The 20,163-nt window shown below is 38.5% G+C and overlaps 2 protein-coding genes across 2 annotated transcripts; one reads left to right on the top strand and one right to left on the bottom strand.

Annotated features, from left to right (window-relative positions):
• The first annotated feature begins 99 nt into the window (after positions 1-99).
• On the top strand, positions 100-16,408 carry LOC137187425 (mitochondrial adenyl nucleotide antiporter SLC25A24). The gene is made up of 10 exons (XM_067596292.1): positions 100-635; positions 5,464-5,590; positions 5,754-5,841; positions 8,872-8,983; positions 11,987-12,145; positions 12,502-12,654; positions 12,814-12,921; positions 13,657-13,824; positions 13,923-14,073; positions 15,141-16,408. The coding sequence occupies exons 1-10, from the start codon at positions 456-458 to the stop codon at positions 15,320-15,322; spliced, it is 1,428 nt and encodes a 475-aa protein (XP_067452393.1). The 5' UTR covers positions 100-455; the 3' UTR covers positions 15,323-16,408.
• Positions 16,409-17,063: 655 nt separating this feature from the next.
• Positions 17,064-19,780, bottom strand: LOC137187426 (transmembrane protein 69-like). Its single transcript, XM_067596294.1, has 3 exons — positions 19,545-19,780; positions 18,483-18,527; positions 17,064-18,353 (listed from the first exon to the last, which is right to left on the bottom strand). Exons 2-3 carry the CDS (start codon positions 18,525-18,527, stop codon positions 17,565-17,567), a joined length of 834 nt encoding a protein of 277 aa, XP_067452395.1. The 5' UTR covers positions 19,545-19,780; the 3' UTR covers positions 17,064-17,564.
• Between the last annotated feature and the right edge of the window lie 383 nt (positions 19,781-20,163).

Raw genomic sequence — 20,163 nt, 5'->3', positions numbered from 1 at the left:
AAATATGAACATGTAGCCCATGAAATAATATATTTAGAGAAGGCAGTGAGTGTTTTTACTGCTGAAGGGTGTGTCTCTATAGTGAGTGTGTGCGCAGTGAAAGAGGAGGTCTTCTTGGGCAAACTGAACCCAGTCTCTCCACCCTTTTGCTCAGCGCTGCCAGACTACCTCATCCGCATACAGCTTCTTATAAATCCACATTTTTTTTATCGCTTGTTTACCGGATTATACCCTACACCGATTTATGCGGACTTTTCTACGACTTGTTCTCCAAGCTGCACTACGGAAATCTCTTTGAAATCATACGGGATTAAAACCAGAAGTGCCAACTACAGGAATCGGGTTGTGTGTGTATTTCCACAGCATTTCCCATTTGTGTGTGTGCGTGTGTGTGTTAGTGTGTATGTGTGTGTGGAGCTCTACGGGCCCAGAGTTTTCATTCTCAGTCTAAAAAGATGTACCAAGTTGTAAGGAAGCTGTTTTTTACGGACTGTCGGTGTGCTGAGGATGCGTCCAAAACGTACGAGGAGCTGTTCGCTAAACTGGACACCAACAAGGATGGGAAAGTGGATGTTTCCGAGCTGAGGGCGGGCCTGGCTGCCATGGGCATCCAAACTGGGAAAGGAGCAGCTCAGGTAGAGTCACGGATACAGGACACATACAGACAGTACACGTCATGGCTTTTTAGGGACAGAGAGAGAAAGTCACAAACCCTAAATGTTTTGCATTCCTGAAGGAACTGAGCAGGCTAACCCTGATTTCACTCAGCAGGCCTCATAGGAAGTAATGAAGTACATCTGTTTAAGTACAGTGAGATACTGGTACTTCATTTACTATACTTCATATAAAATGTCATAAAATAGTGAAAAAACACCACCACAATCTCTCAGAGCCCACCGTAATGTCTTCAAATTGCTTGTTTTATCTAATCAACAGTCAGAAACCCAAAGATTTCCAATTTTCAGTGACATAAAACAGAGAAAAGTAGCAAATCATCACATTTGAGAAGCTGAAACCTGATGATGTTTGGCATTTTTGCTTGATAAAGGACTTTGATGATGATTTATCAATGATCAAAATTGTTGCTGATTCATTTTAAAGATTCATCAACTTATAACTTCAGCACTACTTAACTTGATTGTATATTTTACTCCACTATGTTTATCTGACTGCACTAATTCCACATACTGCAGATACATATTTTCAATTGAACATAAGCTACATATTGCCAGTGTGCAGTACAAATCTTCTAATGTTACCTCAGGAACGATGCCAGGTATGGATTACTGAAAGGGCCCGGGGGCGCCAAGGTGTCAGGGAGCACCTGAGTCAGAGTCTCTGTTTGAAGTGATTGTCAGCATTTCCTGTTGGAAAGTCACAGAGCTCTTTAATATTGCATAGCTACCAACCAAATTAATATTTAATATGTAATATTCAATTCAATATTTGTTTGTTGGTTTATATTACAGCTGCACAGCATACTGAAGCTACACTAACATTACATTAAAACACAGTAAAATTAGTAAAGCTTATGTCAGAACAGCAGAATAGCTCCGCTTTAAGAAAATATAACAAGGAATTCAGGTTGCCTTTGAAGATTTCATATAATATTTGAATGATGAACTATAATATTCCTTATCATATCTGTGCAGAGTGTCAGATTTGGTCAGAGTCAGTCAGCCTCTCTTGTTGTTGTTTGTTGTTGTTTTGTGTCTCTTTCAGTCTGGGTGTCTGTAGGAGGACTGGGGGTTTTTATGTGACTGTTCCCAGGGCTTTGTTGTGTCATAATCCATGCACGAGTGACAAAATGCATTTTAACACATTTTCTAAAGAGTTGAGAAAACAGCCTCATCACAAGGTCTATGGAGTGGCTGTTCTGGAGCTTTCAATCATGTTACAGGATCTTCATCAGTAAACGAAGTTTGCCTAGCTGTCCTGGGATTGTAGGTGCTATTATTTATTTACTCACACTTAAGGACTTCTCGCCCATGTGTGCTGAAAAGCAAAGGTTCAAAGTTCATTCATGTTTAGTCGCTGTTCTGGACTTTTCAGTCACATCACATGATCTTCACTGTTCATCATTTAAAGAGTATTATCTCTTCAACTTCATCCTTCAACTGATCTGAAGGCATGAAAATCCCAAAACTGGAAATAGAAAGTGTCTCCACCAGATTATTTGTCCAATTTTATTATCTCAGTGCAGTAAGATTTTGAATGCAGGACTGCAGCAGAGTGGGGAGATTAAAGATCAGTGTTTTTTCTCCACCATTACCATTGTGTATGAGCCCTTGAGCAAGGCACTTGAATCCCAATTACCCCAGTGGAGCAGCTCAGTGGCCAACAGATCAGACTGTGGTTCTGGGAAAAGTGTGAATGTGAGAGTGTGGAGCAGGGTGTTAGTGCTAAAGGTGAACCTTCTCTGTACAAATAAAGGTTAAAAATGTAATGGAGTATTCCTAATCCTAAACTTCAAACTTCAGTCAAGTCCTAAACCTAAAGCAAGCCCTCTGAAGAGACATTGATCTCTAGAAAATGCCCACACAACAATAGAAAAAGAAAAAAATGGAGAAAAGAAAAGAAAAAGATATGCAGACATATTAACAAACAGGCAGTTGCACAAAAGTAAGAGCCCAAGGCTTTTCTCATTGAGATGGGCTAAAAAGACAGAAATAGATACAAGACAAGTGTGACTTACCACTTAAATGGTTTCCAAGTTCTCTCAAAGTTATCAGAGGAGCCACATATTTCTTAAGTTTGAGATACTGCATCACCTCCCTCAGCCACTGAGTCCAGCTCGATGGATGAGGATTCTTCAAGATGAGAAGGATCCATCTCTGTGCTAACCAAGTGACAAATTTTATTTTGAGTTTAGTTCCAATAAGATTATAATCATTCCCTCCTACTATGCCACAAATAGCTGTCACAGGATCCGACTGAATTACCATTTTGAAAATATCTGACAGTGTTTTGAAGATTTAACTCCCAATAAGTGGATGAATTAGGACATTACCAGAATGAGTGTGCTAGAGAGGCAGCTGAGAGTCACAGTAGAATCTATATATGGAAACATTTTAGAGAGTTTAACTTAGAGAAATGAAGGCGACGCAGAACCTTAAATTGAATGAGGCCGTCCCGGGCACAGATTGAGGCCGTATGCGGCCCCCCCCCCCAGGGCTTTCCTCCGCTGCTCTGCTGTCAAAGCCACTCCCAAATCAATTCCCATGCAATTTCCAATTATGAGTTTTGTAAATTAGACAGGAATTATAAATTAAAGATATTGCACCCCTTCTTGAAGGCTCAAAGAAAAACAGATTCCATGGGACTTTTATCAGGCAAATTGGCAAAGGAAGGTGTGTTAGCTTTAATATAACTACGAACCTGAAGGAATCTGAAAAAGTGGGATTGTGGTAAATTTCATAAGCAAATTTTGTCTTGTTGGTCAAACAGTATTTTTCATGTCATGACAGTGAAGCAAATGGGGTAAGAAAATTAGACACACAGGAGAAAGTAGCCATAAATCTATAAATGACTGAGTCCTCATAACAACTTGATTTGATCCTTTATTTCCTCTAAGATCAAGTACTGTTCATGTGTAGAGCCTCTTCGTGAGAGAGTTTCAGAACCTCAATTTAAGGCTCATTTCCTCATTTTTTCCCCCTAGACAGCAACAAATCACCTGAAGCATACATTCATGTTGAAATCTGGTCTGTCATGAGTAATAGCAGCAAGCTCAGGCTGTTAAAGAGCAGCAGGGTAGGTGAAGTAAAGGTGCACCACAATTTCACAAACTGTCTCATAATACAAACAGGGCAGGTGAACTTTTTTACCGTGGGCTGTGGCTTTGAGAGGAAAGTCCCACCTTGGCCAATAAAATAATCTAACATTCCTCACCCTCATCAGTGAGTCAGATAACTTTAAAAGTATGAGTCAGGAAAGAGATTTAGGGGGGGTCACTGCTGGGTGTGTGCCTAGGTGCTGTAAAACAGAAGCAATTACGCAATAATGATATGATAAATGGGTAATAAACAGCGGCAGTGGTGTCAGAAGTATTTCGATTCTTAACGTAAGTAAAAGTACCAATACAACAATGAAAAAATACTCCAGTATAAGTCCTTCATTCAAAATGTTACTTAAGTTAAAGTTAAAAAGTATTATGCAGAAAAATTGTCTTGTTTATTTTTTGACATATTATTTAATTTATTATTTTACGTTACATCATTAGATCATTAAAATAGATGCAGAATGTGAAATAATGTGATAATTTTACCTCTTTGGGCTTCAAACAGTCATTTAAATGAAACCATATGAGAAGTTTAAAGGGGAAATGTCTCTTTGTTGGAACTGCTAACTCATGAATATCTGAAATGTGACTAAAACTAGACAGTTTTTTTTGTAAAGGGTTACAAGCCAAAAAGAACTTGGGAACCACTGGTTTAATTTGTTTTTAAGTAAAATCCCAACCTGTAAAGTAAGCAGTGACCAAAGCTATCAAGTAAAAAGTACAATATTTACAGCTGAAATGTAGTTGAGTAGAAGAATAAAGTAACATAAAATGGAAATACTTGAGTAAAGTACAATTACTTCAGCAACGTTCTTAAAGATCCCCTCCAGACATTTTAAATCTATAAAAATACTCTTCTTTGAATAATAATATGTGTCTGATATCGTTTGTCCACAATAGAATAGCAATACTTCATTAGAAATTCTTCCAGAATCTATGAATATGTAAATATTAAGTTAAATTATAAGTTAAACTGCAGGACACAAGATGTCTCCTCCACTGTAAATAAAGTTAATTCTAAGAGTATGTCGATTGGAGGCTTCAAGTTTGCACATCACACATTTGTAAGTTGCACACTGGACCACAGTTGGCTCTAAATTGGTTGTGATATCACAAATCATGCTAGTGGCCACTCCCCTTAAATTCATATTGAAGTTGAGCACGGAGAGACTTTAACTCCTTCAACAGATTAATGTGAAAACTCAAACATCCAACTGAAGTAACAATAAGAAAAACACATTTTTGGAAGGAGGGGACTTTAAGTGCAGTACTTGAGTAAATGTACATAGTTAATGTTTCACCAATGATCAGCAGCACATCACAATTATCTGTCTCTTGAAACTATCTCTGCAGTTCTGACGACAGATTTCTTAAAATGGGCATGCTCTTGCAAACTTTTCTGTTGATTGATTGCACAGTCCCTCTATTGCACCCATCCATATAACTTGGATGGCCTCTTGAATTTTGCAACTGCTTTATTCTGCCACCAACTGGCAGAATAAAGCAGTTTCTGTATGAAAAGGAGATGGCAGACTTAACTCATGCTACATCTGAACTAAAACCTCTCCTCCCATCCAATTAGCAGGTCAAAAAAACTAAATACATCTTCTGGTAGTCGATAGACTCTGACACTCTGATATGAAGAAATTGGATTTCTAATATTCTGTGTTTTCCTTTTCTAGAAAATAGTTTCCTCCGGAGACCAAAACAAAGATGACGGGCTCGACTTCAACGAGTTCTCCAAGTATCTGAAGGAACATGAGAAGAAGTTACGACTGACCTTCAAGAGCTTGGACAAAAACAATGATGGTACAACATGCTTGATGTTTATGGATATAACTTTATGAACGAATAAATACTGAAAATACTTTGGTTTTGCTGAAGATTTTGCATGTGTGGTGCAGTAATAATGTATTAAACTCCCTCAGAGTGTGAGAAGGGTCAATAATTTTTGTGTTTTTATTTTCAACAGGCAGAATAGACTTCACAGAAGTTCAGCAGTCACTTTCAGATCTAGGGCTAGACATCAGCAAGGAGGAGGCAGAGAAGATCCTTCAAAGGTATTTCTGCTTTGTCTGTTATTGCTCTTAATTTACATACCTGTTTCTACAATATTAGATGAAGACTCTGGTGCAAAAACATGATTTAAGTGTCTGTCTGTGGGACCCTGGCTCGTAAAAAATGCTCTGCTCCTGTCACTTGTGGACCCAAGCAAAAACCTCATGATCCTAAACTAAAAGTGAAAGGAAGTAGTTCATAAGTGCTTCATATGTGAGGGGAGGGGACCAGTGTGAGCGACTGATAACCAGTTCAGTATATAATTGGGCTGGGAAGTGGTCTGATGGTACGTGATAAAGAGCCGGCCAGACGTTTGTATATCTGAGTGGAGTTGAGGATCATTAGTCAGTTAAACTGAATAAATCTATTTGTTAATGTACAGTTTACTGTATGTACATTAATAAAGTATCTTCAGCCTCTCAGAAATGTTTATGCCCGAGGCCCCAAAAACACACATATAAATATAAATATAGACATAACCTAATGTTGTATGTACTGCAGGGTGGTTAATGGTAAGTCAAACCTTGTATTGTCAGAAAGTTTTAAAAGTTTTAACTCAACTGAAGGAATGCCTTGTTAAAAGAATGAATTAAAGTGAACACAAGCAGTGCATGACATCTATATGCAGACTACCAGACCCTGATGATGAAGAACTCACTCAGAATCAGTCTACTTTTGTAAATACTATCTTGTATTTTTTAAAAATGAGTTTGTTGTGGGTTTTTTTTCTTTTTTTTGTAGGTTGGGCTATATATATCTACACTTACTCAGAAGAAGGAAAAAAAACAATGAAACTGATATTTAATGTGATGTGGTTACTATTTACGTGAGTAATGAGTGAGAAAGTTCAACAGTAGAGAAATATTTTTCCCCCAAATGTAGAAATAAATATTTAGATTTCACGGTAGCATTTATTTGAACATCATTGTCCTTGTTATACATGAACACATATTAGAGGCTGTTTACACTTGGTTTTAAATATACATGTACAGGCTATTCTAACTGTTGAGATTGGCAGGACAAAGTCATTTGGCCACCAAAACAACCACCACATCCTGCACTGATGACGTATTTTGCTGTTACATCCTTGTCGCGGATGCATCAGGACATATTAGCGTTTACACTACAAAAGATACATGGTCAAATGCGTCCCAGACCACCTCAGCAAGTGGTTTGAGTCGTCGGATCACAATGTGTCTTGATGGTTGTTCACACTTGTATTTAGTGCTGTCCACTTGTGATCTGATCGCTCAAGACGCAGTGTAGAAGTGTAAAAGGGTCTTAAAATGAGTTGGCTCCTGCTCACAACTATATATCAGCAAGTCAGGCCAAATTTATGCAGGAAGCTGCACAGTATGAACTGTGTTTTTGTGTTTTTGTTTTATTTTGTTTTTATACATCATTATATTATGATTAACAGGAAGGAGATTTACATTATGTACAGAAGCAAACATGACAGTGAAACCGTGAAAGAGAAAGAAGGATGTTCATGACAGTGAATCAGACAAAAAGATTTGTTTGAAAACCGCAGAGTAATTGATGAGTGTCTCATAACTCACTTCAAGGAAGGAAATGACAAATATGTACACTGAAAGCAGCTGAGGACAGACTGATTAAAAGAGAGACCAAAGGAGGGAGAGGGGGAAGAGCTGCATGTTTTCCTTCATTCTTGTTATTTGCTGCATATATTTTTAGAAGATTGTTTCTAAATATACACAAATAAGCTCAGAAATGCTTTGCTTATGCCATTTTGTACAGTCTGAAACAGGACTTTAACTGCAGGGCTTTTCAAGATCAGTCTTCATGACTTGTGACCTAACAAGCTTTCTCATTTTCACGCTCCCTCACCACTATGTCTTGGCATTAAGCAAATCCCCCACTCTCTCTCTCTCTCTCTCTCTCTCTCTCTCTCTCTCTCTCTCTCTCTCTCTCTCTCTCTCTCTCTCTCTCTCTCTCTCTCTCTCTCTCTCTCTCTCTCTCTCTCTCTCTCTCTGTCTCTCTCTCTCACACTCTCTCTCCCTCCCTCCCTTCCCAACTGAGCAGAGCTCTGGAAACTGAATGGGATTTGGAATAGTGTAATCCAGTAGTCATTTGTCTCCCAACAGTTGCTTGAAGGGCTCAATGATATGACCTAAAATTCAGTTAATATAAATCCTCAAATTTACCTTTTTATAACTGTAATACACTTTTAAAAAATATTACTAATTGCATAATGTTTCCTTCCTTGTGCTCTGTGTTAGACATCTATTTCTGGTAGGTGTTAGTGTTGTTGTATGTATACACAAATATTATATGGACGGCCGTAGCTGCCTCAGGAGACACTGGGGTCATGTCCTTAGTATTTTGGGGAATGTCTGGGAAAGAAAATGTGGAAATCAGGGGTGTAAATATGATAAAAAATGTACAACAACATATGAAAAATGTAGGCCTCTTGCTATGTCAGATCCTGTGCTGTATTATATCCTTATATAAACGTGTAATTTTTCAGGAGGTGTGGTTTAAAGAAAGAGGTCACATATTTGATTGATAAAATATAAATTGTATGTTATAAATTTCTACCCCTGCTTTATTCACATCCATGCTTGCTTCTTTGGTAACATTTTCATAAAAAAGGCGCAATTAAAGACATGTCTGTGGTGATCAAATAGTACAATCAGCTGTCATTTTTCTAACCAAACCAAGCAAAGAAAAAAAACTAAATAAAAAGACCCACATCTTATCTATAAAAGCTTCATCTGGTCATGATTATATGGGATTTAGACAAGATCTGTATGTGAATATTGTTACATGAGTACATACAGGTTGGTAAAGGAGTTATAATGTTGGGATTTTAGTTAAATCTGGATTATTGGCCAACCCTGTCTGAAGAAGTTTGCTGGTGTTCTCCCAGCTGTACAACACAAAGTTTATTCAATACCAATGAGCCAATAAATGAGTCAGTTTATTTAAGTCTCAGATAACTGGGCCATTTGTTCAGATTTTAGATGAAAACAAAACAAAAAATGTTTATTTTCCTGTCTATCTTTGCACAGTATTGATGTGGACGGCACCATGACTGTGGACTGGAATGAATGGAGGGAGCATTTCCTGTTTAACCCAGCTACCAACCTGCAGGAGATTATCCGCTACTGGAAGCACAGCACGGTAAGAGGACAGCGTGAGAGGAAGAAGAGAAGGGGTGGGGGATACATTGATTGTTGTATTTAGTTCACATGGTGATACACTCTTAAAACAGTAGACCAAAACCACTTCCTGTATGAGCAATGTAGTGTTCATCTCAGTGCACAGCAATAACAAAATGTAGGATTGTTGATCTGTTGTCATGGTGAAGACACATTTATAACCGTGCATGTATCTTTGAAGCTGAGCATTTTTAACTGATTGTTAACATGTCCCTTGGTTCAGTGAGGTCACCTTGAAGAGGAAGTTATCTGTATTTCCTTTATTTCCTACAAAAATGACCTAAAAGTTGCATTTTATACAATATTTGCCATCTGGAGTCACAAATTCCCTTATGTTACAGTAAGCCAGTTTGAAATTACATATTCTGTACCATGAGAAGTGCTGTAGTTACAAATGAAAATAGCATTTCTGACACATCTCACATCGGTTTTAGCAGGTGGAAGATGTTCACATCTTCAGAAAATAAATCATTAAGTATAATCCTGTTTTTTAAGCTAAAAATGGAAGAGACATAGAGGTTTTCGGTCGTCCGCCCTCAATGTTCTTAGACTGTCTCAGATTGCACTTTAAGAACTTTGGCTCTGAAGGGGAAAGTTGTGAAAGAGATTCATCAGCTGATGCTGGATTTGGTCAAGAACTTTGGCAGCATATCAGTAACTCTGCGTCAACAGATTAGACTCATTCATTCCCACAGAGGAGGTGAGAAAAGGAGGGAGAGAGGTGGAAGAGTTTGTGACCTCTAATTACTTTTAATTAAAATCAGTACTTAAAATTTAAAAAAAAATATTAAAAATCCTGCAGTTTTAAATGGATTTTTCCACATGGAGATTGTTGACTATATAGAAACATACTGTGGCATGACTGCCGTACGTGAAAATACAGCCAGATCCAGTCAATGGCTAATCTCTGACGTTTGCTGTCTCTGTTCACTGGCACAACCTCAGAGATTAAATAAACCTTTGGCTGCTAAACTTGGCTGAGATAAGCTAATTTCAGTCTGACCTGAGGGGGGAGATTATCTCGTCAGTGGGATTGGGACATGACAAGGAGAGAGGAAGTGAGTCTAGAACAGGATAGGGCAAAGGTGACGTAGATGGGAAGAGACACCGATGAGACTGAAGCAGTAGTTTGTCACATCGATGGCAGTAACAGCTTCCCAATACTTCCAGTATTCACGCCAATGGTTACTGACGGCTGGAGATTCAGTATTTCTCCTCTCAGGCTAGAGTGGATCTGCAGACCCTTGGCATCTGATTAGAAACGTGTAAAGGATCCTGATCAGTTTAGGAGGGAACTTTTACAAATTTGGGACTATACTGTGCTGGATCAGCAGCTTCATTAAAGGCTTGAGATGGCCATGGCTCTGCTGCAGCCTCAGCAACAGCAGAGAAGCTGGTTCATCCTCGACTTTGACGAAGATGGGATTTATGAAGTGGAGGTGGATATGGTAGGTTCTTAAAATGTGGTTTTAGTGTCTTTATGGAGCCTGGTACATCGGTCTGACTGATAAAATATCATCTAAATTTAAGTTATCACAGATACTACATATATATTTCTATTGGTGTATGTGTCAGCTTACAAAAAACAAGAAATTTCTGTACAGAAATGTCCGAGATATGTTCAAGATAATTAAGAAACTTTTGCCATGAAGTAGTTTGTCCACCAAAGAGCACTGACAAGTTTATGTCCCGCTCAGTACATGTCTTGGTCACAATTCTTTAATAACTAAATATAAATAACTTAAGAATTTTGACTGATATATTGTTGTCAGATCAAAGATTCGGCATCATTCAAGCTCTGCTTTGCACATACAAGTTTTGTAAGGAGTTTGTGCAGCATTTTTCCGTCATATACACCATCTGAACACCTGAACAATCTGATGCCCTCTAATACAACAGATGTAATAGAAAAGTGTTAATTAACTTTGGTTTTGAGGATGCTGTTGGTGGTGCAGCTGTTGGATTGGATTAAAACATATTCTAAAGTTTCCCGTACATGTTTTATTTTCCCCCAGCCCTGCATGAATGTATGAAGAGACGTGATAAAATTAAGAACACCTCACAGTAAAAGGCTATTTAGAACATCAACAAAAACACCACCAAGTTCATACTCAGTGCTTTTCTGACACAATCTCAATAGATTAAGCTTCTTCACAAAGGCTATCATGTATGTTTTTACTGCACAGGTGTTCATGTTATTGTGTCCACTGTCTGTGTCTCTCCTTAAGTGAAGGGTGATGTTGCCTGACAATGTTGTTCATCAGAAGATATGCAGAAGGAAATATCATTTAATAACTGATATTGATTTAACATTTGTTTAACATTCATTTTATTTAACTGAACTGAAATTAGATTACTGTAAATGCAGAGTGTCAGCGCTCTTTCATTTTCACGTCAATGATGCAACTGGATTTAAGTGCTGTGCAGTGATGTAATCGATCTCACAGCATGTGCTTTTATTGTAGTTGTGCAACATTTTGGGTGAGGACAAGGTGTGTGTCTGGTCCTGCCAGGCTTTACGTTCAAGGTGAGGCTTTGAATCATACTGTATGTGGTTTTGAAGCTGTGTGATTGAGTTTAAGTCAATCTCAAAAGTATGCTTCAATGGATTTTAAATTATATTTCAAGCAAACCAAACCTGTAGTGAAACTGACCATCTCAAGTGAAAATAATCATATTCACCATTGCCATAAAGCACACAGTAAATGAACAGAGATCTGCTGGCTTTACAGATTCTAATAGATTAGTTACGCAGCACTAAGATAACAAACAACACATATTTTGGCTTTAAATAGGCAAATATCAGTTGGCGCGGCTACAGGCCACTGAGAAATTTAGCCTTTAGTGTGAAATTGTCAGTTTGAAGGGTAATTAAATGTTCCTTCAGCTCACTGTTGATGTTTTGAAACACAGTTCATGAATAAATATCCCTGACTGTGAGTTAACTGTATCCTGTTGTGTCTAGGTGCTGGACATTGGTGATAGTCTCGCCATCCCAGATGAGTTCACAGAGGAGGAGAAGACCACTGGTCTGTGGTGGAAGCAGCTATCGGCGGGGGCCATGGCAGGCGCCGTGTCCCGTACAGGCACCGCCCCGCTGGACAGAATGAAGGTCTTCATGCAGGTGTGTCAGATCTTCATCATAAATCACATTTAGAATAATATTTTTTGTTTTTTTTGGTTCCAGGGGTAATTAAAGTTACTCCTTAAAGGATAGTGTAACTTTCAGACCAAACAAATGTATGGTTTTAATTCAAGCAGTAGTAGTGTGTAGTGTGTGTAATGTGATTGTACAGTTTGTTATTGGCTCAAATGAAACAGAATTACAATATAATGGAGAGAAACAGCTCAGATGGATAATGTAAAAATGATTCATTCTTATTAGGTGGAACTAATTTTTATTATACTTTACATACTGCTTACAATTATATTTTCTTCTGAAAGTCATGACTTACAGTAGCAAGGTATTTTTGTTTCCAGGTGCATGCCTCCAAGAGCAACAAAATCAGCCTGGTTGGTGGTTTCAAGCAAATGTTAAAAGAAGGAGGCGTGACGTCTCTGTGGAGAGGAAACGGTATTAACGTCCTGAAGATCGCCCCCGAGACGGCCATTAAATTCATGGCCTATGAGCAGGTAAATCAACTTCAGCTCCCCAAAAAAACAAATACAACATGCACCTCAGGCTTGGCTGGAGCGTGTTGATGTAACTTTTTGATATCAAAGACCATAATACTGTTAGATCATAGTCATTGACTTTTCATGCAACACTTCCTTGTCACTGTTTTCCACCAGTATAAGAAGCTGCTGTCCAGTGAACCAGGGAAGGTCAAGACCCACGAGAGGTTCATGGCTGGATCGTTGGCTGGAGCAACAGCACAAACAGCTATTTACCCCATGGAGGTGAGCAGAGGTGGCACTTTAACAACCCAGAAACATGGAGGGTTTGTGTATCTGTGTTTGTCAGGCAACTTATCACAATTAATGGGATACATAGGTTTACAGTATACGTTGGTTTGTTGCTGTGTTAAACATAGAAATAATCAAATCAAAACAGAGTTATAAAGTGTTTTACATTGGAAAACCAAGATAAAACAAGCACATAAAAATGTATAAAAGCATTCCACTAAAAATTCAGTTAATTAATAAAACACCCAACAACATTTAATTAAGGTAAAATGGTGAAATAATCAAATAGAACATCTTTAATAAGTATAATGTCAGCTTTGCTCTTTTGCTGTTCAACTTTTTGAGTCTGTGAAGTGTTAACAAATACAATAACATTGTCATATGAACCTGCGTTATTTCTACCATTTTAAGGACTTAATGATTGCCAGTGTTTTAAAAAAAATCATTACACTTTCACAAATGGTGAAAACAAAAACACTGAAGTTAGAAACACAAACATCTTATGTGACAACAGTGTAGAGGACCATAGGAACTACAGGAGCAAGCCAAGCAGAGCATGAGTTTTCAGTATGATCTTCAATATAAATAATCTTTTTCAGTATGAAACACATATTAAAAGGTGGCAGTAAAAGGTTATACATTCTCAGCATTCACACGTACAGACCATAGATTGGAGCCCTTCCTCTTAGTGAAAGCAGCCTCTCTGATTGATGATCTTTGTCCATTCAGGTGATGAAAACCCGACTGACCTTGAGGAAGACGGGACAGTACTCAGGAATGTTCGACTGTGCCAAGAAAATCCTGAAGAAGGAGGGAGTGAAGGCGTTTTATAAGGGCTACATTCCCAATATTCTGGGCATCATACCCTACGCTGGGATAGATCTGGCAGTGTACGAGGTACGTGGAGATGAATAATCTTTCTGATGTAAAGCACTAAATGCAGTACTCAATCTCGTCCTCATCACACACGCAAACACCTCTCTGATCCTCACCAGAGCTTGAAGAACGTCTGGTTGGCTCGCTACGCCAAAGACACAGCCAACCCAGGTATTCTGGTGCTGCTGGGCTGCGGGACCGTCTCCAGCACCTGTGGCCAGCTGGCCAGCTACCCCTTGGCTCTGATCCGCACCAGGATGCAGGCACAAGGTACACAGAACCAAACCTCATTCAAAATTTAGCCAACTTTCAAATTAGAAATGATGGAGTACAACTATTGCCACAATGTTATAAAGAGTCATTGAAAAGTAGTTAGTATGTTTCATTAAAAATTACTTTTGATTTTAAAAAAACACATTTTGTTAGGTATATAATCTCTAAAATGCCAGTAAGTGAACTAAAAAGGGAATATTCTGTTATGGGTAAACGAATAACATTTAAAAGGCAGCAAAAATTGAGTTAACATTACTAAAGGCTCATAAATATTTCTTTGAACAGTGTTCAGGTCTGCCAACTAGAGCGTGTCACATTATAGGTTTAAAGATGGCACATATTGCAAACTTTGAGGTAAATGATTGATTGTGATTATTAAATGGGGACAAAGTAGAAAGTAAGTAATGGAGTAGGTCAACATTTTGCACTTTGGCAACAAAGCAGATAAGAATATTTCCCAAAATGTCTGAACAATTCCTTTTTAAAGGACCAGTGTGTAGGATTTAGTGGCATCTAGTGGTGAGGTTGCAGATTGCAACCAAACGAATATTCCTCCCCTCAACGCCTCCCTTCCAAGCGTATAGGAGACCCTTCAGTGGCCATGAAACTCGCGAATAACGTGAAAGGCCCTCTCTAGAGCCAATGTTTGGTTTGGCCGTTCTGGGCTAATGCCAAATGTCTAAACATGGCGGGCTCCATGGAAGAAGACCTGCTCTCTATGTAGATATAAAGGGCTCATTCTAAGCTAAGGAAAACACAACAATTCTTATTTTCAGGTGATTATACACTAATGAAAACATGCGTATGAATATTGTATTTAATTTCTGCCGATAGATCCCCCTAAATCTTACAAACTGGTCCTTTAAGTGCTGACTTTCAACTTTTGATGTTTAGATTAGCACTACCTACTATGGATATGTACACTAACAGTTTATAGTCCACCCTTTAACCTCAGTCATTGTTTCATTTCAAATAATAGTACAGAGCCAAAACATTAGATAATATGATAATGTCCAAATACACAAGGATTTTTTTATGATGCTGATTTTACTCTGTTTTCTCAGCGTCCATGGAAGGCTCAGAGCAGCTGCCAATGAACCTGATGGTGAAGAAGATTCTGGAAAAGGAAGGCTTCTTTGGACTTTACCGTGGCATCCTGCCCAATTTCATGAAGGTCATCCCGGCTGTCAGCATCAGCTACGTGGTGTATGAGTACATGCGGTCTGGCCTGGGTATTCAGAAGTAGAGAGCAGAGCATTTTTATTTTGAAACACTTCCCTTCCAACATATTCGGGAAACTGTCATGTAAGGAACTTGTTTACCTGTAGGTCACCAAAGTCTGGACTCAAACTGCTGCAGATGGAGCCATTGTAGAAGTTTTTAAAGTAATTGCAGGACTTTGACTAAACACTTGAGCCACGATGCAAAAGACATTGTTTAAAAAATCCTGTAGCACTAACAAAGGGCTCACGATAAATAACGGGACTTCTACAATGTTTCCAACTATACTAAGTTTGTCCAAACTGCGTTTACAATGCACCCGCGGCTCAAGTCTCGGAGCACATTTCGGGTCAACTGACTTTCAGTAAAATCAACCAAGGAGGTAGATATTAAGAATCTGAACACCAAAAACACTTGGAGAGGTTTATTTTGATTTATTTCATTACATATTTGTTTTGTTTAATTGTTGATTTGAGTAGAAATGCCAATATTTTTATATCAGACATTTTAAGTATGAGTAATATTATGTCACTTCACCAGAAATGTGTCACATGTTCTTCTAAAAATTGACCAAAAAGCACCTTATTGTACCAAACCAAGCCATCACCTGGTAAAGTGGAACACCAGTGGAAGTGGAATAACACTTTTTTTGTTCTTTTTTTGCTATTTCATTATCATTATCAAAAGTAGACAGAGCAAAAGTGAAAAAATATTAATTTCTAGACAGTCTGTCACCTTTATAAAGAGTCCTAAAATATTGTGTAAAATGTTCCTTTTGAATGGAGAGTTGTTTCACTTAGAAATCTGAGGAAACTTTTGAAGTGCAATAATGTGTTTGCTCAATTCACATTCTGTTAATGTTTGACACAGGTGTGTCCTTTTCAGGAATGAGGAGTTCACCTGAGTGTTGTTGGTTCCACAAGGGCTCCTTTAAATGACATCATTATTGCACATTTTTCAGTCAAGTTGGTGAACAGGAAGTAACGTGCCTTATGTGATTTTTCTCAGATATCTGTGAATGTCTCAACCCTCCATTTCTTTTGCCTTTCTTTCCGATATTTGGTGAATTAGATTCTGGTGTTTACATGAATAAAAACATTTGAGTACAAAAGCGAGAAGATTCGAGTGCATTTACTGAGGTTTGTTTTTCAAAGTGGAACAACATATAAAAGCTAATAATTAGTCAGTTGTGATAGCGTTCACCTACACGTTGTCATTTGATGGTGTGCAGGTAACGCCTGAGACTTTAAGTACAGATTACTCTAGTTTAGATCTTACGTAATACTCTTTTTCCCAGTGATGTCAGTCCTCCTGACTTGAGCTGTCTGATCCTGCGAGGAAAAAAAAAAAGCATCTGTGTTTACACCAAAGAAATTGATCAGAAAAAAGATGATTGCTTTTCCAGCTTTCCAGTTCTAGCTGAACAACTTGAAAGTTACAGTTTTGATAACTTATTATTTGAGTCAAGTAAATAAAATTGCTGGATGAGCTTCTCAAATTTCTTCAGCATATTCTGACATTATAAACTAAACACTTGAGTGTGGTTCTTCTCGAGGGGCTCAGTCCTGATGAAATCAAGGACAGCAGGACTTTTTGCTCCTCTAGCATCCCCATTTTTTAAAGAGGGAAATCTGGCTGATGAGGCCCAGCATTTTAGAGGAAACAGGCAAATTTAAAGCATATTTTTTTCTCTGGTGACTTATGAATTCACAGACTATAAAATATTATAGATAAAAATCATCCTTAGTCAAAACAAGAACAGTATGTTTAAAGTTACAAGTGCATTTATTTGATAATCATTGAGCATGAACTTGTTCCACATTCTCAGTCCATTTTGTTCAGTTCTTTAAATGATGATGCAAATGTAGAATTTGACTTTGGCGCCTCCCGGTGGTCAAAAAAAGTCACTGACAAACATTTATTCCATCAGAATAATTTAAGGATGGTTCACTAACATACAAAAATTCTACACATAAAAGGCTTTGAAGTAATGTCCTGAGGAGGAATTTTGTTAGAGAGGAAACATCCATGAATATATTTCATTGCAGCCTCCTTATGAAAGATGGCTGCACATGAAACGTTCTGCTTTTACAGAGTTGAGTTCATGATCTGTAAAATGTACAACATAACTTACAGCCTAACAAAAGCACACAGACAGTCATTAAGATGGTCAAGTGGGGCAGAAACTTCCAATATCAAGAAAAAACTTGAAGTTTGATCATTGAAATAAAAACATAGTAACACTGTTTTGCATATTTTTTATACTATTAATCTGAGAAAATCTTCTTTTCTGGGTAAATTCCATTCATTATGAGTGTCCCTACAAGAGAAAAAAATGCCACGGCGGTCAGGACGGAGCGCAGGGCTTTGAACCAGCTGGGGTAAGTGGGCAGCAGAGACAGATCATAATGCAGCGAGATTCCAAGTCCCATGATAACCATGGTGGCTGCAGGAACGATGCTGTCGCTCATCAGCATGGCCACCCAGGCTATCAGGGAGGGAACCACGCTGTTGGCCAGGTTTATCCAGTCAGGTTTGGCAGGGCTGCTCTCAGGAAGTGCAAATCCCCAGCGAGCTCCACCCAAGAAGGAAACGATAGAGGCGCCGTAAGCTAACTGGGCGTAAGCCAGCTCTGGGAAGTACATCTCACTCATAGCCATGAGCAGAGTCGGGGAAACGAAGGGGATCAGCCCTGCAAACCCCAGGTACAGGGCAGGTTTGGGACTCTTCCACAAGTCCTTCATGTCATAGCGGAGCAGATCCAGCTCTCTGGGAGGCGGTTCAGGCTTTGGTCGCTTCTTCTGCCTCACAGCAGAAGAGTGGAAATGTTGGTTCCTCACTAAAAATGCAGCACAATGAGTCTGGGTCCTGTGGAAGGGCTCAGTCCTCATGAAACCAAGTATAGCAGCAGTTTTTGCTCGTCCAGCAGCCCGTTCTGCACAGGGCAGCCTGGCTGATGAAGCCCAGCAGGTCCCTGGGCTGCTGGATCCACCATCAGAAGCTCCAGCCAGGGATGATATCCAGCATCTTTGCGGAGGACCTGCCCAGTGCAACACCTGAGAAATACACATTCATTTTAAAGATGTAGCAATTTTTTTAAATCAAATATTAGTTTTAAAATGTTTAAATATTAGGAATATGAACAACAGAGCTTTGAAGCTGGAAAATCACAAATGCTCCATTACCTTCTGGGCAGTAAAGGTGCTCCTTCTAAATATAACAGAGAACATCTGATGAAAAATGTAAACAGAGATCAAGTTAGTCAGAGAACAAACATACACATTACAGGCTAATTCACTCAATGTTAAAATAACAAACATAGCCCAAGTTGACTCAAATAGCTTGTTTTGTCTAACCAACGGTTCAAACGTAGTCAGTTTATCATTAGAGAGGACCAAAAAACTGAAAATATTGACTTTTGAGAAGCTAGAACCACTGTATTGTTGGCATTTTTGCATAAAAATATTACTTAAAGATCCCCTCCAGACATGTTAAAGATGTATCTAAAATACTCTAGTTTGAAAAATGATTTGTGTTTAATTTGTTTTTTTCCACAAAAAAGGTTAAATTATCTTGTTAAAATTCTTAAAATGACATTCTCTCCTTCTCCCTATTTAAAATTTCCAGAATCTAGAAATATGCAAATGTGTTTAATCTCTAAAGTTTAACTACAAGACACAAGATGTCTCCTACTTCACTGTAAAATCCGTAATCTGTGTTTGTGCACTGGAGGCTTCAAGTTTCCACATCACACTTATGTAAGTTGAATATTGGGACCAGGATTTTGACTGATTATCGAAAACATTGCAGACTATTTTTCTGTCTATTATCTAATCGATTAACCGACTAATTATTCCAGCAAAACAAAACATTTTACATCAAATCTCCTAAACAACTCCACCCAACTCACACAAAGATGCATCGAGCCTGAACAGGACTCTGTGAGCCTCTAAGGGGTGGTGCTCTTTATTGAACTCAATAGAGAAACTGTTGAGTTTGTTTGCATCAAGAAAACAGTTAAAGGTCGGACCAGCTGGCCCAGGGCAAATATTAAACCCGGTGCTGAAACCAGTCAAACCAGTCTATCATTACTGGATTTATCTCACGGCTACACTGACAACTAACCAGACAAACTAGACTGTCTGAATAATCAAAATATAACTGCAGAGACTGACTGACTGTTAACAGCTACATAACTGAAGCCTGTTTGGTGGCTCACATTCCTGAAACACTCACACTGAAATTACCTCTGTTTCAGGTTGAAAACCTCATATTTTAGACACTTATTCTCCCGGAGGTCAGCCAGAAGGTGCTTCGAGCTGGGAACACGTTGGTACGCAGGTTTATTCTGTCCGTGTTCACCATGAGGCGTAAAACGTCAGTTCCATCACAATACAGTGAAGCTAAACAGAAGCGAGTTAGCCGAATAAATACGTATTAACTGAATAGCAAAAAAGGAAACTTGTTACAAACATATATGTGTACGTTATTTCTTCCAATTGGGCCATTTTTTGTACTTCACTTTATCGATTAGCGTCACCGAAGACGATCTGTCATCGATTAACAGGACTGCTGACTGAGTGCTTCGTTCAGTTAAAGGAAAGGTTCACAATTTTTCAAGTCTGTCTTAAAACAACAATCAGGTGTCCATATGAACACTGGAAGAGGTTTTCCTCGCTGTAATCATTCCTCCTGTTCATACTGGCGATTAAAAGATCCCCTTCAAATGTGCTTTAAATGTACGTGATGGGGGACAAAATCCACAGTGTGTTCACACAGTCATTTAGTGCAAAAATAAAGCTTATATGAGGCTTCAGCAGTCTGAGTTAGTCATATCAAGTGGATATCTGCCACATTTACAGTTTT

This window comes from Thunnus thynnus, chromosome 8 (assembly GCF_963924715.1).
Source record: "Thunnus thynnus chromosome 8, fThuThy2.1, whole genome shotgun sequence".
In the NCBI taxonomy this organism is placed as follows: domain Eukaryota; kingdom Metazoa; phylum Chordata; class Actinopteri; order Scombriformes; family Scombridae; genus Thunnus; species Thunnus thynnus.
This window is presented reverse-complemented; position numbering and strand designations above follow the sequence as displayed.